Source organism: Eleginops maclovinus, chromosome 19 (assembly GCF_036324505.1).
Source record: "Eleginops maclovinus isolate JMC-PN-2008 ecotype Puerto Natales chromosome 19, JC_Emac_rtc_rv5, whole genome shotgun sequence".
In the NCBI taxonomy this organism is placed as follows: domain Eukaryota; kingdom Metazoa; phylum Chordata; class Actinopteri; order Perciformes; family Eleginopidae; genus Eleginops; species Eleginops maclovinus.
The window spans coordinates 15,146,081-15,162,321 of record NC_086367.1 but is presented as its reverse complement, the minus strand read 5'-3'; the positions used below and the strand labels follow the sequence as shown (position 1 = coordinate 15,162,321).

The 16,241-nt window shown below is 40.7% G+C and overlaps 3 protein-coding genes across 5 annotated transcripts in view; 2 read left to right on the top strand and 1 right to left on the bottom strand.

Annotated features, from left to right (window-relative positions):
• Positions 1-149: 149 nt before the first annotated feature.
• tmem234 (transmembrane protein 234) lies at positions 150-2,782 on the top strand. Its single transcript, XM_063909451.1, has 5 exons — positions 150-344; positions 680-831; positions 931-997; positions 1,496-1,588; positions 1,910-2,782. Exons 1-5 carry the CDS (start codon positions 332-334, stop codon positions 2,017-2,019), a joined length of 435 nt encoding a protein of 144 aa, XP_063765521.1. The 5' UTR covers positions 150-331; the 3' UTR covers positions 2,020-2,782.
• dcdc2b (doublecortin domain containing 2B) lies at positions 2,035-12,209 on the bottom strand. 3 transcript variants are annotated; one of them, XM_063909449.1, is made up of 17 exons: positions 12,070-12,209; positions 11,678-11,820; positions 10,903-11,233; positions 9,983-10,098; positions 8,329-9,389; positions 7,841-8,139; positions 7,609-7,660; positions 6,216-6,286; positions 5,778-5,909; positions 5,551-5,685; positions 5,380-5,419; positions 5,166-5,231; positions 4,815-4,983; positions 4,178-4,287; positions 4,004-4,063; positions 3,382-3,459; positions 2,035-3,300 (listed from the first exon to the last, which is right to left on the bottom strand). In XM_063909449.1, exons 6-17 carry the CDS (start codon positions 8,122-8,124, stop codon positions 3,238-3,240), a joined length of 1,260 nt encoding a protein of 419 aa, XP_063765519.1. In that variant the 5' UTR covers positions 8,125-8,139; positions 8,329-9,389; positions 9,983-10,098; positions 10,903-11,233; positions 11,678-11,820; positions 12,070-12,209; the 3' UTR covers positions 2,035-3,237. The 3 variants fall into 3 exon arrangements, with proteins under 3 accessions (XP_063765519.1, XP_063765520.1, XP_063765518.1); XM_063909450.1 differs by having other exon boundaries at positions 3,403-3,459; XM_063909448.1 differs by having other exon boundaries at positions 2,035-3,459.
• Positions 12,210-12,399: 190 nt separating this feature from the next.
• The window catches only part of fancm (FA complementation group M), a 35,229-nt gene continuing 31,387 nt past the window's right edge, over positions 12,400-16,241 (top strand). The window contains 5 exon segments of the mRNA XM_063908577.1: positions 12,400-12,821; positions 12,824-13,162; positions 13,250-13,422; positions 13,764-13,841; positions 13,964-14,122. Coding sequence (XP_063764647.1) covers positions 12,458-12,821; positions 12,824-13,162; positions 13,250-13,422; positions 13,764-13,841; positions 13,964-14,122 — 1,113 coding nt within the window. The 5' untranslated portion in view covers positions 12,400-12,457.

Below are 16,241 nucleotides of genomic sequence, written 5' to 3'. Positions count from 1 at the left end.
TAATTATGATGCTGATTAATTATCGTTAGTTATGGCGCCCTCATGTGCTACCTTTCGGCACAACAACATGGAACATAATCCAAAGCAGCATTCAAGAAAGCAATAAATGTTGAAAAAATGTTGAGGTTCTTGAATAAGAGTCGAGAGCATCGTCACAAAACCCTACGTAGCTTTATGTCGTTCCTTTTCATACCTAAATACCTCTCCTGAACTGACTTCAACTACATTTAAAACTGTTTGGTATTATGGAAATGTACGTAACGTTTACTAACTGAGCTCAAGAGCTGCAGTCTTGAACGCGACTCATGAATCATTGAATGTTTACATTACGATGGTGACCGTAGGTGAGTGACTAAAAAGCACAAGTGCTCACTCAAATCATGATATTTGGTAACTGTTCTTATTTATTTTGATTCCGAAAATATATCTCTACGTATCCGCGTCATCTTAAGCACGTATAACGCTGAACTAACCCAAATAAAGCTAATCTTTTAAATAGCTAATGCTAGGGAAGCAATGAGCACCGGTGTTTGTAGCACAGGTGCTAACTAAGCTATTTTGCGTTTTATTGGGTGTTGGCTTGGTGATGAACACCTTTCGTGCAACACAACTGGTAGTATATCTGAGCAGAGTTTAGAGCCGCAGGGAGGATTGTATTTATGATTGTTTTGTGTTGCAGTGGAACTGCTGAGTCTCCTGATGGTGTCCGTGCTGTGGGGCTGCACCAACCCTCTCCTGAAGAGAGGAACGGTGGGGATTGAGCATGTCCAACACAACAACAGAGTCTCACAGCTGCTGGCTGAGGTCAAGTTTCTTTTCCTAAACGTCAAGGTAAAAACCCTTAGATCCATTCATTATTTGCCACCTTAAAAGGATTACTCATCCTTACCATGTGTTAAATTGCACTTCATACCATGTGTTGCTCCACAGTACCTGGTCCCCTTTCTCCTTAACCAGAGTGGCTCGTTGGTCTACTATTATACACTCTCCACCACAGGTGAGGCAGTTGGATTCCTAAAGGGAGAATGACCTTTTTAAAGCTGACATTTGAACTATCACAAAGAGCACAGGTGTTGCTAATTAAAGTAATGATAGATGAGTTGTTCCATTACTTTTGCCAGTAAATCATCCCATTGAGCTGGCAAGCACCATACTGAAAGCTTGGAAGGGGCTAACCTCAAAGCTAAGCAATCACCACTATTGTTATTTATCACACCTGTGCTTCTCTTCAGCCGTTAAGCTCAGGTGCATATCCTGCCTGCCCACGTTAATGCAGAGGAATGGGTATCTGTCACAGCAGCCAAGTAGAAAAGCACTGGTGTAACTAATATTAAACCATACATATCCACTATGAGAACATTGGTTCTTTGGGGTATTTTTCCATCATTGTACTGAATTTCTAGCATCTATTTCTAGCAGGAGTAATGCCTGCTCATTTGGAAAGCAGAATTATATATCTATATTATAAATGTTTTTTTCCACTTCCTTCTCCCAGAGATTTCCCTCGCTGTTCCTGTGGCCAACTCTCTTACCTTCCTCTGCACTCTGCTCACCGGCAAGCTACTTGGTGAAGAGTTTGGAGGCAAACGTAAGGGACATTATTTTCATACACACGCTTGCCTTTCAGTACACAGGGCAGTCAAACATTGAGTAATACTGATGCAGGCGAATCTGGGATGCTTCAAGCTTTAGGACAAAAACATTTGTCTTCAAAACAAATTCAGAGCGGTTACATAAGCAAGACACAAGACATTTTTTATAGAATTTTATGGAGCAGTTAATTCCCTCCTCTGCTTTCTCCTCTCCTTGAAAAAATACAGTACTGGTTGTGCTCTGTATTTTTTAATGTGCCTTTTTTTAACTTTCATTCTCTTTTCATATCCTCCCCCACACACCTCACTTTCTGCAGAGGCTGTCACAGGAATGTTCCTCACCATGGCTGGCATCACGCTGTGTGTTATAAGCTCCATTAATGACACAGACACTGTGAAGCAGAATATGACCCAGGCCAAACACTAACAAGGATGAGGATTAAATACAAACTCTCACATACTGTACCTTCAAATTATTCCTTTGAAGGGACAGAAAGTCCAAAGCAGATTTGGAGCGGGACTAGAGGGGGCAATTTAGATTCTGAGAGCAACTCCTTAGAGCAACGGTTCTGGTGGGAAAATGGTGCCTAAATGAACTCAGTGTGAGCTTCAAAAGACCTGTCCTGAAGCTTTTACGCAAAGTTTAAGGGGAATTGGGTTCATGTGGGGTTCAACTCAAGACTAGACTAGATTTATGGGGCTTGCATAGAAGTTGGTGGTTGTTAACTTTTACGTTTAAGTACTCTGCTGCCCCGCCATGTGACTGGCATCTGCATAACTGCTGTAGAGACCACATACAAATAAGGCTGGGTTTTGAAAATGAACCAATTAGATGTAACCTTCTCGTTTAAATGGGACATTTTACTGCGGACTCCTTCTGTTTGGGAAAGAGCAGGACACAGGAGAGAACAAATAGCTGTTTTTGCCCGAGGATAAAATGGTTATTCATTTACTTATTATCTGAGTAAGATATTGTGAAGGAGCATTTACAAAACGGTTTGTTGTTTCATAGTGAGTTACCTTGTTGCATGCTCTGAAAATATGTCTGAAGAAGTTATACAGATTTGAGAAACAGTAATGTTCATAGTAATATACATTTTTTTATTGTTACAGTATTTGATTGACACAAAACTCTGTACAGATTATGGAATGTGGCTGGTATTTTATTAATAAATTGTTGGCAAAGCATAGCTTTTTGTCTCTGATTTCTTCAAATCGAAAATACATTAAGGCTTAAAATGGCTCAAAAATATTGTTTCTTATGTACATTTTGGAAACGGAATGAATTGCATTCGTGAACACCTACATGATTTATGAATCATCCCTGTAAAACAAATTCAACACAATATAATATAACACTAACTCTGTGAAGGCTGTCATGTCAGAAAAGCGTTGTTTCGTCTCATTCTGGTTTGCACTAGAATTTAAGAGAGTGTTAATCTCATCTGGTGTTTGTTCTTTTTAAATTTCCATGCCTGTTCACATTTTGGACTTTGTTCTAAACAACAACAACATAAATTCAAGTTGTTGCTTGGCTCATAAACACATTTAAAATACTACAAATGTAATCAAACATGAATTGGGTCACATAAGGTCATCATAGAAAGTAGTTAAACATCTTCGATGAATCCTCTGTGCTCGTCCTTCACCAGGACTCCTGATGATGGTTGTGTTCTGCTGTGTTTGACGGGGCCACCTGTAGGCTCTCCTGTTAAGACAATATCATGAAAATAGCGTTAGAGGAAAAGCAATGAAGCATTTGAATACACTTTGAGGTGGGTAAACTTGCCTTTTGTTCCCTGCTCTCTACCTGAGATGTCTTTGACGAAGGCCTGGACTTCAAAGACGTCTGCTTCATTTCAGGCTCCTGAAATTAGACACACATTGAATGCTGACTTAGTGTCCCTTTACTACTGAACATAAGCTGTAGAGTGTGTCGTAACAGAATTCTGTCTTGTTTCACACCATTTTGTTCAGATGTTACAGGTTAAAATAATCACATTCTGAACCCATTTATACAGAAACTGAACCTGTTTGCATCAGGACCTGTGTAGTTATGTAATTGTACCGCCCACTATGTCCTATATACTGTACCTGTTTTCATTGTGTTTGTGTTGCTCTCTATAATTTGTGAATGTCTCTTAAAAAAATAGATAAAGATTTATGTGTTTTTGTTCCCTAATCCAGAATGCAGTGTCATTTCGTTCATCACACATATGATAACTGACAACTGCGTCGAAGACAAAAAAAGGCGCTGTAATGTTTAATACATACATTAATCTATTTTCAAGCACATCATGAAGTCATCGTCTACCTCTTTTCTAAATTATACCCAGTCCATAAATGTAAAGGTCAGTGTTTTTACACATTTCTCCAATTAGACAGGAAGAATGAACATGAAAAATGCCTACCTGCTGTGTGTTGTCTAGCGTACCGTTTTGTTCCTCATCCTCCACTATTTCTGCAACTCTCTTTGGTCAGGAAAATAAGACAGATTAGGAGTTCCCTCTGCTTTAAACAAGTATTTTCAGCATTTAATTGATCTTGTTTAGGGTGGTTATATAGGCTTTAAGAACAACGGTGACCTGGTCAACAGGAAGCTCTGTAGCTGTGTTTTCGTCCTCGTGCACCTCCTCGGCCCCTCGTACCTCCTCTCTTCTTTTCCGTGCTGCTCTCTTTAACACGCTGGGCTGGACTGTAATAGACAGAAATCAAAAAGCTGTTGCTATGATTGACAGAACATTTATTATACGCATGCCTATTCTTGGACCCATCAACCTAATACTTTTCTCTGCACAGTTGTGTTCAAGGACTTCTTGTTGAGTCACTCTTTTGAAAAAAACTCATTTATTGACTGTTTTGTTCACTGAATTGGTTTAGTAGCAAAAAACATTTCAGAAGATCGGCTAGGCTGAAAATAAAAACCTTACCTGGACAGTTGCAGGCCACATTTTGTGTTTTTTAAGGGCTCAAATACCAAGATCCATTGAAATATTTGGTCTAATTTGGAATCTGCAGTTAATTCTATACTGGAAATGTGTTAAAATTGGGCACCATGTGAGATGAATAAATCCCACATATGTATTGTCTTTCCTACTATAAAGAGGGATGTAAGAGAGGGATCCACCAAGAGGAGATCTGCATTCTACTCAGTTCACCTTCCTAGTTCAAATGAAGAAAACCTCAATTTAGGATAAGATGTTTAAAGTTGGTGGTCCTAACCAGATCCATTGCTGAGTGGTGGTCTGGGCTGTCCTCTGTTGTTGCGGGTTTTGACCGGCCTGGAGAAGAAGGCAGACGTCTCCTCTGCCCCCTCTCTCCTGCTCCTCTGCTCCGCGGCTGCTGGAGCTGCAGCTTCATCTCCTGTGGACTTCACCCTGCGACCATCTGACTGAAATTCATGGGAAGCAACTGAATAAATATAATTTCATTCATTGGTAAAATAAAAATAGCCTCTGCGCTGTTTGTCTCACTGGGGCATTGACCGTGTCAGGAAGAGTACACAAAACAAATGAGCAGTCTCTCTATATCTCTGGTGGTGTGAATTAAAGACAGAGGAGGATTGCTTTGTACCTCTGGGGAGTCGAGGAGGGCTGAGTCACTGTACTGATCCTCTGGACCGCTTCCTGCTTTCCTGTTCTGAGAGAAACACACACATACACACACACAAGACAGCTGTCACTCAGACCTGACATGTTGCAAATGAACATAAGAGAAAACCAACAATGCTTAGACTGTATTTTACATAAGGGTATGATGAATAAACTGCATTTATAATTAAAAGTACCTCATTCCTCCTTAACAGCCTTCTCTTTCCTGGGTAATATCTACAAAATAAAGAAAAACCTCTCTCAAGTAATAACATTTTTGCAAAAACTCTTGTCTTACAATTAGTTTTTTATTTCAGGGAGCAGAAGAGACATCATTACACACACCCACAGAGGACCTTGCACAATACCTCTCTGTAGCTTTTGAAACCAACAGCTCCACATATGGAAGTTTCTTGAACCTCTCAGTTCCCACGGCAACATAGCAGTGGCCAGTCTCTAGCTCCGCAGCAGAAGACACAGTCGCTCCTTCCAAAGAGCACAACCTGATAAAGCACAAGAGTTACAGGAAAGTTTTTATTGTATATCTCCTCTATATGTGTTCCACGCGTATATGTCATGTGTTTGTGTCACTGACCTGCGAACAGCTCCGGTTCGTAGGCTGACCTTTTCAGTGACCAGACTCAGGATCTGCTCCAGGTCCTGCTGCATGCTCCGGGGAATGATAAACCGGAATGGTGGACAAAGCAAGTCTCCATTTCGGAAAACGCTGAACAGAGAAGACAGGGTTTCTTTATTTCCTAATGTTATGCCAAAGTAAAAGATGGGAAACATCTTCAGCCAAAGCTATGAGACTATGATTCATAATTAAATAAATCAAGGGGTTTGTTTCAAAGTCAAAGTTTTTGTTTCCCTGGACAAATAAAAACAAGTTTGGGCACTTCCTAAAAAGTCAGAGATTCACAAAAGTTATTACCATTCTGAGAAGGAACCACTGTCCAACCGAAAAATGACAGTTAATAACACATTTACTCAAAAGAAAGATTATTTATTGGATGTAATTAGTCCAACTCACTGTATAATGCAGGGTAGAGGTATAAACTTCCTCCATTTGGCTGAAACATTTAGCCTCTGGGATGCTTTGGCCTGCAGAAGACAAGCAATCTGATACTTGATACTGCAAAACATCATAATGCTGTCATTTTCTCAGCTATATTGACATTTCCTGCACATCCACCAGAGAAAAATCATTGCTCCTACATGTGTAATGGCTAACTACTCATATCAGCTCAAGTGGCGCAGCAAATGAATCCATCATCTCTGCCTTCAAAGGCACATTCTCATTGGTTCATCTCAAAGCTCCTTTTGTCCCATATTTCAATTAACACTTCAGTCGATATCCATGTCTGCCTCTGATATGTAGCTGGACTGAATCAATCAACAGAGATCAAACCAGACATTGAGAATCTCCCCTTACTGTTTTTACTCTGAAAAGACGCTTAATGTATTTACAGTGTCTCAGAGCAGAGAAGGAGGCATGGGGGCGGTGAATGTGGGCAATAGGCCTGTCCAGACACGCACATAGCCCTGATAAGACTGCGTGAAAGCACAACTCTTTGTTTCACCATCAAACACAACTCACATAAAGACACTCTTCCTGCATTGCTCCACAGCAACCACAACACAGACATGTAAGACTTTAAACCTAAGAACTCTCGCTTTCCAAATGGCAGTCACCCAAGGCACACACAATTAGTCTCCACTCCTTTTATATTTTTCAGAAAAGTAACCCTGATGGTTTGAGACTGAGACCACACTCTGCGTCACCAAAAAAAAGGGGTCATACTGTACCTGCCAGCTGGTCAGTGTACAAAGCATCACTCCTCAGCATGTGTGAACTTATTATTAATTAAAATCAATTCTGTTCTGATTTTAAAGAGCTTCTGCCATCACTGAAGAAAACAGATTTCACTCAGACAATTTTTTGTATGAAAAGGATCATAAAATCTGATTTACTTCAGATTTTCTGCTCTTTGGCGACGTCCAACTGTAATTACTGAGTCTAACGTCACATTGGAGCTTTTACAGGGTGCCCCGCAAGGCCTGAGTGACATGTAAATGACAGAACAGTCATTAGACCATTGTATCTGGTAATTTACATGACAACCACATGGACATCAAGGGGATGGTAGACGCAAAGGGTGGCCCTAATCTAAGTAATGCCGACAAGGCAAATGTGAACTGGTCTCACTAATGGAAATTCCTGAGATCTTTCCTGTCTGATATCAGGAGAGGAAACTCCTGCCATCATTATCATATTTGCTTTGGCGCAATATCAAATGAATATAGTTTGATTTGAGTATAGTGCCTGGGGGTGCATTCTTCCTGGTTAAACTGGGATTAATCAGTGATGGAGTGTGCGGTTGGTTTTAAAAGCAAAACGCCCACACATCAAAACAAATGCCTACCTGTGTTTCATCACGGCCAGAAGGCTGCTTTTTCGTTCTTGCGGTCAGGTAACTATGCATAGAAAAACACAGAAACAATAAAAAGCTTTTAAAAATACTTTTTTAACACAAACAAAATGTTATAATTGTTTCTTAATTCATTTACTTTCATTTTCGACACAGAAAGCCCCTCATGAGAGGAGCTGCACAAATAATCCTTAATATCAGCACAGTAACTGTTTTCTGTACTTACTCCAGTTTTTTGAACCTCTCAAAGCCAGCAGCAACATACTGGGCTCCTGTCTGAAGATCCTGGAGGTCTGTGACCCTGTGGCCCTGTCTGGGTGTGTACAGAGTCCTGACGGCCAGTTGAGCGCCGATGCTCTGGGTCACTTCAGTTAGAAAGGCCTCCATGGTGGCCACCTGTCGCTGGTTTACCACAAACCTGCGTCCATTGTAGAAAGGGTCTCCATTCTTATACACCACCACGCTCTTCACTGGAGGCAGGAGAGCCGTGGCTGCTGTGCTGGCAGCCATCTGAGCCAGCTGTTACTGATAGTCCATTTAAAAAAAGGGCAAGTTTTTTTCAAACCACACACACCACATTATTCTCTCCACATACATGTAATTTCACTCACTTAGCCTATAATTGCATTTACTGACCATCTTCATACACCAGGTACATTTACATAACACATTCTTTGAATCACACACGAATAAAAACACTGTTCAGTCACTCACTCCTGTTGGACGGTCAAGCGGGGAAAGGGTTTAATCGAAAGGCGAAAGGTGAAAATCCTTCCCTTCTGTTGTTGTGATCCGTCTGGACTCCCACTCACCACGTTCTGCTCTCTCTATCCCCCTAACACACACACACACACACACACACACACACACACATTCACACACTACTCCACTGACGGCGGTGAGTATTTCCTGGTTGCTATGGCAGCATGGCCAGCAATGACCGGCTTTGTGGGGCAAACCATCGGCAGCAACCACAACAAAAGGGACAGACAGAGGAGGAAAGAAGGGGTGGGTCGCTGTGTTGTTGTAAGCTGAATCAATAAGATAACCTCTACACCCACTTGTATTTTCCATAGTACTTTCCCCAAAAACATATTTGCCAAATATCAATATGCATATTAGCATTACCTGGCCATTGCAGGAGACAGCGGGTGACAAAACCGTTACAAATGTCTCAAGTGACATTTAATCACGACATTTAGTATAAAACAAAGACTTTAAAAATACAATTTTAGGAGCAGAACAATGCTTACTGTATTTTTCCCATTGAACAGCATGTTTCTGTGCCTGCTATTTAATGAAATGTGAACCTAAAGACAACAGCAGCTTAACAGGAGACATGTGTGTGAATATTTGCAGGAAGAACTCCTAAGTGATGCGTGAGAGCTCATTCATTGTGATCTAAATGGGAAATTTGAGTTTCTGTGAGTCACAACTAACTTGCTCTGAGCCAGGTATCGCCCTGACCTCGATTGAATTAACCTTTTCCTACACAACAGTAGCTACCTCACCCAGTCACAATTTATGTCACAAGACCAATATGAGCAGTGGCAGCAACAGCAGAAAGTCGACTTTTTTAGAAAAATACAGTTGAATCTTTATTTAAAACATAGCAACTAAAATATACACATCTAAAACAACATGATAAATACCACAGAAACAATATATTTACAGTGTCTTTGTATTTGTGTAAAATAATAGCCTGACAGCGATCAGTCCAGTTCAGATTACTTCTGTCGTCAAGATACGCTCAGCCCATCTTTGAGTGACAAGTACTGTGGAAGAGAAGGCAGAGAGGAAAAAACAATCATTAAAAGTTAATTATTCTGCCCCATTATACCTCAGGTTAACCGAATCCCATGCATGAGTAAATCCTGCTTGTCTGGGTTCAGCTGCAGTTTACATTTGGTGTTGTTTATGCACATTCCTCCTCATCTTGACACCTTTACACCCTCTCGAGCAGCAGGGTGCTACATGGGGGCAGTGCTGCAGGTTTCGTGAAGACAGTCATTTGTTAATAGATAAATTATGGGACTCAAATAGGACACTGGCTGGCTGCAAAGATGGCAGGCAGCTGGATAAGCTAAAAACACCATTTCAGTATCTGTGCTGCTCTACTGTGGATTGTGTTCAATAGGTAGCAAATGATGCTGTAATCGAACTGTGGTTAATATTTAGATATTAATACTTACAATATAGGTTTGAGTATTTCTTCTATAATGAATGCCTCTTGGACCGATTTACTGACTTACTTCTGAGGTCACTTCATAAATGTTGTCTTGCAGCAGAGGCAATGTTCTTATAGCAGGAGACTGCCACGATTAAGAAATGCATTAAAATGCCACATTCCTCTCTGACTTCGTCTTACCTTTTTCCTGCTGTCAATGGCCTGTTGGAGCCAGACCAGCTCCATGGTCAGGGTGTTTCTATGGAGACGCAAGGCCTGTGGGGTGGGGGGCAACTCACGGCTGAACTGTTGGGGACCTGAAGGAAAGGTAAGGCATTAACTCTACAGGAACCACATCTGTTTGCATCCACAGTTACATGCATACTCCACGTGTGTAGTGTTTCTTCTTCTCTTTTTTTAATTAAGTTCAAACCTAGAATTCTGGTCAGATTAAAGAAATGGTATGCAATACTAATACCCTTTCTTAAGTTGTTACTGTTAAACAGTGATGTCGGTAACGCGTTACTTAGTAACTTAGTAACGTTACTCTAATCTGACTACTTTTTTCAGTAATGAGTAATCTAACACGTTACTATTTCCAAAACAGTAATCAGATGAAAGTTACTTATCCAAGTCACTGTGTCTTACTATTTTTGTCCATTTCCTTCGTAAAAAGAGATATGTTTGCTTTCTTCTGGCGTCTCGGGGAGTTACGTCTATGCGACAATTAAGTCACGTTTTCAGCATGAGGACAACTCACGTGTAATACCACGCAGAGACACAAACGTCAACAACAATGGAGGGAGGAGAGAGATGCGCGTTTTGTCGGCAGCTGCTGAAAGTAACTAATAAGGTAACTTGTAAGCTAACTTAGTTACTTTTAAAATCAAGTAATCAGTAAAGTAACTAAGTTACTTTTTAAAGGAGTAATCTGTCATCACTAATCAGATTACTTTTTCAAAGTAACTGTGGCAACCAGTCATCCTCCCTCTCTCGCCATTTAATGTCTATCTTCAGCTATATTGTTATTAAAACAGGCATAAAGCCCAAAAATGTTCTCGCAGTGTTGTGCAAGGGACTACTTTTGTTATGTAAGCAACTTTCACCGTCGTGAGAATGACCATTGTTGTTGTCCAGCTCCAAACTGCTCCAGACTGTGGTGGAGTCTCCATCTTTCTCCCCAACAGTACTTTCTTTCTGACCCTCTCCTTCCCCTCTAACATTACTTCTGTGGGGACAGTCCTCAGAGGGAGAAGCCTGTCTTTTGATTTGTGAATCATCTCGCTCTGCTACTATCTTCTCGAGCAGGACATGATGTTCTCCCTTCTCCTCTGGTGCTGAAGATGGTGATGATGACGGCAGTAACGACGGGCTCTGGGGACTGGCACAGACATCTCGTCCAGGAGTTGAATGTTTGCTGCTAGAGCTGCGGCTTCCTATAAATGGATCCTCCTAATAATGCAAGAGCACAGAAGAGTAACACATGACATTAACTCAAGAACTTTACTTGACTATAATTTGTACTATATTTTTTATTTGCATACCACTTTTCTACTGCACTACATGTTAGCGGTTTATAGATCATTGTGATATTCCACATTATTTTCACGATCAAAACAATCAATCGATTAAGTGTGAAATAATCAGTAGAAATCTATAATTAATGAATAATAGTTTGCAGTCAATATAAAATAGTTACACATTTAAAATATTACTAATCTAATGTTACAATATATTATAGACTCATAGTCACAGGACACATGTTTCTAAATTGAGCACTTTCAATTCATTTTCCTGTAGTGAAGTAACATTTGCAATATTTTTACTAGTAACATACTGAATAAGTACCGATGATAACCAATCAACGTAAACTTTCAGAAAGTTTACGTTACTTACAGTGTCAGTGAAGTGGGGAAAGGGGATGATTGTCTCCCTCCACTCTAAATTGGTCAAACCTCCATCAATCTCTTTAACGATGTCCTCAAAGTCCTCTCGCGCACTACGGATTCATGTCTTACCAGGTATCCACGTGCAGATGCCTACCGAAGAGAATAAGTCACAGTAACTATAGTAACGTGTAACTGTCTGGTAGCCTCAAGCTAACTGCATCACTTACTTTATTAGCATCAATGCTAAAAACAATAGCTACTATTAACACAGTTTTGCGAGTTAGCAGCTAAACAGCACAACATAGATAAACTAAACACCTAAATGGAATTACTGCAAGGTATAAAAAACTTCGTGGGGCTTTACGGGTTGGAAGTAAGCTAATAAAATAACATAATTACCTGAAAACAGGTGAGTATCTTCTCCCATTCGCTTCTGTCCATTACTATGGTTACATGACGGAGAGCGGGAGATGAACTCAAACTTTTAATTTGGTTCCGGTGTTACACTGACAAAATAAAAGCCTCCTTCTTATCTGAAACAAAACGTGTTTCTATTCAGCTCCTAAACATATGTATTGTCGTGTTCACAATACAGGGAATTTCTTTTTACACTGGTGTCTGTATATAAATGACCTAAATGAGCCGTCGTTATGTATGTAGTGTTGTATTATGGTAAAACGTGGGCGGAAGTGACCCTGTGTTTTTTGTACCAGCCGGTTTTCAGTTTGCGATGTTGCTGCGCATCACATGGCACTTTTTCTTAAGGTTTTCGCCTTAACTATTAAAAATGAGTAGTGGTTCGAATCAGAAGACTTTATTCCAGACTTGGGGTGCATCCGTCTCTCAAAACAAAGTTGTTCAACCGAAAAAGGATGTCAAGAAAGCTGCTGGACGGCGCAAAACAACCCCAATCAACACTGGGCAGGTAGCTACAACATATCCTCCTCACAATCCACTATGGGCTCAAATAGGGCAGGGGTCTTCATACACAACAGAGAACCAAGTGAGGAGGACAGAGGACCCTAAACCTGCATATGAAGATGATTTTGATGACGATGATTTAATGGTGGTCGCTGTTTATGAAGCTGAGAAGAACCTTCAACTGGATAATGCGAACTGTTTTCAAAATGACAACCCTGTAGGAGAAGAGACGCTGCCCTCTGTTCCACCCCATCAGGTGGGCAGACATATCCAGACTTCCCTGGCTTTGACAGCTCCTCAGCTAAGGTATGGATTTACCCCACCAACTATCCCATCAGGGAGTACCAGCTGAAGATATCAGAGGCAGCTCTGTTTCAGAACACACTAGTTTGTCTTCCTACTGGTCTGGGAAAGACATTTATAGCCTCTGTGGTTATGTACAACTTCTACCGCTGGTATCCATCGGCGAAGATCGTATTCATGGCTCCCACCAAACCTCTGGTAGCCCAGCAGATTGAGGCCTGTTACAAAGTGATGGGGATCCCACAGGCACACATGGCTGAGCTGACAGGTAACAGTCATGACAAACAGGCGGTGACTCCGATCTTTCTTTTGTTATTTTTTTTATCAACAATCAGTTCTTCTCCTTTCCCTGCAGGCAGTACAGCAGCAAAGAACAGACAGGAGGTATGGAGGAGCAAGCGCATCTTCTTCCTCACCCCTCAGGTGATGGTGAACGATCTGTCCAGAGACACCTGCCCTGCCCAGAAGATCAAGTGTGTGGTGATCGATGAAGCCCACAAGGCGCTTGGCAACCATGCCTACTGTCAGGTACACAAACTTGTCACCAAATATGACATCTTGTCATTCAATTCAGTGTCATGCCACAGCTGACTATATTTTCAGCACATTTGCTGCAGCAGTGTGAAAGTTAATTTCACCATGTATAGTTTGTTGCTGTAATATCAAACTACTGTCAGCAATGGTTCAAATCAACAACAGCCTAGTTTTAATGTAATGATGTACCATGATCTTTCTACGAATTAATTAACTAGCTAAAAGGAACATTCACATTTGTAATTTGTCTAACATTAAAGAAAATTAACATACTCAACACTGTGGCAATACAATTCTCACAATGTTGTATACTCGCTCATCTTCCTGTTACTCAGGTGATCAGACAGCTCGGCAGCCAGACTCTGCAATTCCGCATCCTGGCCCTTAGTGCAACTCCAGGGGGAGATACCAAGGTAAAAAAATATCCCGTATCTAGTATGCATCTTTTTGTATTGTGACCTCATAATTACTAAAAAACGTTATGTAACCATTTCCTAATCTGATTCCCCTTTCCTCTCCTGCTCCATCCCTGCAGGCGGTGCAGGCAGTGATCTCTAATTTGCTAATTTCCCACATTGAGCTGCGATCAGAAGAGAGCCCAGACATCCAGGCCCATTCCCACCAGCGCACTGTGGAGAAAATGGTGGTTCCCCTGGGAGAGGCTCTTGCTGCTCACCAGGTGCGCTACCTGCAGGTAGGCACAAGAAATTCAACAAAACTCCTCGTCTTTTCAAAGCTTTACATTTTTCGTACAAATTGTTAGGAATTTCCAATGTTATCTTTCAAAAATGTTGGATCTGCAACATAACCTGGTGTTTATTCTACACAATACTCAGGTAGGCCATACATCTGTTAACATTTATTGAAACAATCCCATCGTCATTATTGTTTGTTGTCTCTTGGCGCCTCACATCGGATGTAGAGCGAACCAGCGCTTATACAACATTCAATCAAAGATGATAATATGATCAGCTGCCAAAACAAACAAGGTGACAATATTTCATCGATTGCAGCAGGTATTTCGATACGGTAATACAGACCTTTAGAGTTTGGACATTATATGGTACCTAGAAAATGAATTACGAGCACTTAACTTTAACGCCTAAAAAACTGTACAAACCCATAACAAATAAACATCAGACATAACAGTCAGAGTTAAGGGGACGTGAAGCTTTCTTTTTTTAAAACAAAGCCAGCACTAAGAGTGAGTTTCTATCCTGTTGATACCAAAACTACCCAACTATTATATTAATCATTTTTTAAATCAATCTTCCTTGTCATTTATGTTTTCAGAATCAGAATCAGAAATACTTTATTAATCCCAAACTGGGAAATGTTTTCATTGCAGCAGCGAAATACAAGAGAAGAAGCATTACAAATAATTAGAACTGAAAATAAAAATGAGAAATATACAAATGTCAAGGTGTGCATGTTATGTACAGTTCACAGAGGCTATGGAGCAGTGAGTTGTCTGCCAGCCAGGGGGGAATTATTGTAAAGTGTTATTGCAGTGGGCAATGCTAGATTCATAACAGTGTCAATATCCCACCAGAACACAAACGCATAAAAAATGTCATTTAAACCTTTGTTTTATATTCCCCCTTTGTTTCCTGTTTTAGTGTATATATTGATGGATATTTTATTATATAGCGTCTGACATTTGTTTTTGTTTTTTGGTGTTTTGCTACCACCTAATGGCCATTGCTTGCTTGCTTCTGTTGTAGAAAAACTTTGGCCTTAATCCTTTCTCAGCAACACGTGTTTTCTCTAGCTAATTAGTTCGTCCTGGGTCATTTAAGATTCAATTGATTGATTTGTCTTGAAAGCAACATCCTTTTACCCACTCATTGGTCTTGCCTCCAGTGCTGGTGGACTAAATGGTTCTGGATTATTAACGGACCCTGCAGGCTCTCTTCGCAACACGGGTTGGCTTACTGTCTGTGTGTACTGTACTGTAAATATGCAGCTGCACTTCATCTGTCCTCGACTGGGTGGACAGCTGGAATGTGACACCTGCATTCGAGAGCTTCGACCTGTTGTACATTAGCTCTGTTGGGTCTTCTTTGTGCCTTCTATTCCCATCTTTCTGATCCTTTTTGGAATCTTTGGAATAATAGAGATTGTCTGGCTTGTTGTGTAATTGCTTTGACTTTCAATGTTCACCTTGTCTTTATATTACCCCCCCCCCCTGACCGGATGGCATCTGCAGCCTGCCAGTTAACCTCCATTTCCTACTACACTCTCCTAATTTGAACGGGCAGGACACAAAATAGAGATATGCCTGCACTCGGGTGAAAAATGAGCACCACGGGAGTTATTCAAGCAGAATTTCATGATTGTTGAGCAAATCAGGAGAATTAACCAGTCATGCAGACAGGTTTTTGGGGGCTTAGTTGTGTGCTTTTGGCCCATTTTCTAGTCTAAACATTAGAGAGAGACCAGTCCTTGTAACCCTCAAAGTATCCTCATTATTTCTTATTTCACCGCATTGATTTAGCGTCGATATATGTTTTTGTAGACAGCGCGTGTAATCTCAGTGAACATCTAGGCCACGGTGTCCCAAGTCAGACCTGATACCATCATACATTTTTACAAGTAGTGTTGTAATAGAAACTGATGGTGTCATTTAAGCTTCTGTTTTAGTAGCATCCAACATAAATGTAAGTGTTTTGTATAAGAATTTCTATCATGTACTTCCAAAAATATGCTATCCGTCATGGAGGACAGTCTGTACTTTAACACGTGTCCTGTTTAAACACCTTACTTGTTTCCATATTTATTAGAATATTTTCTGTGTACCTCGGAGTCAGCTG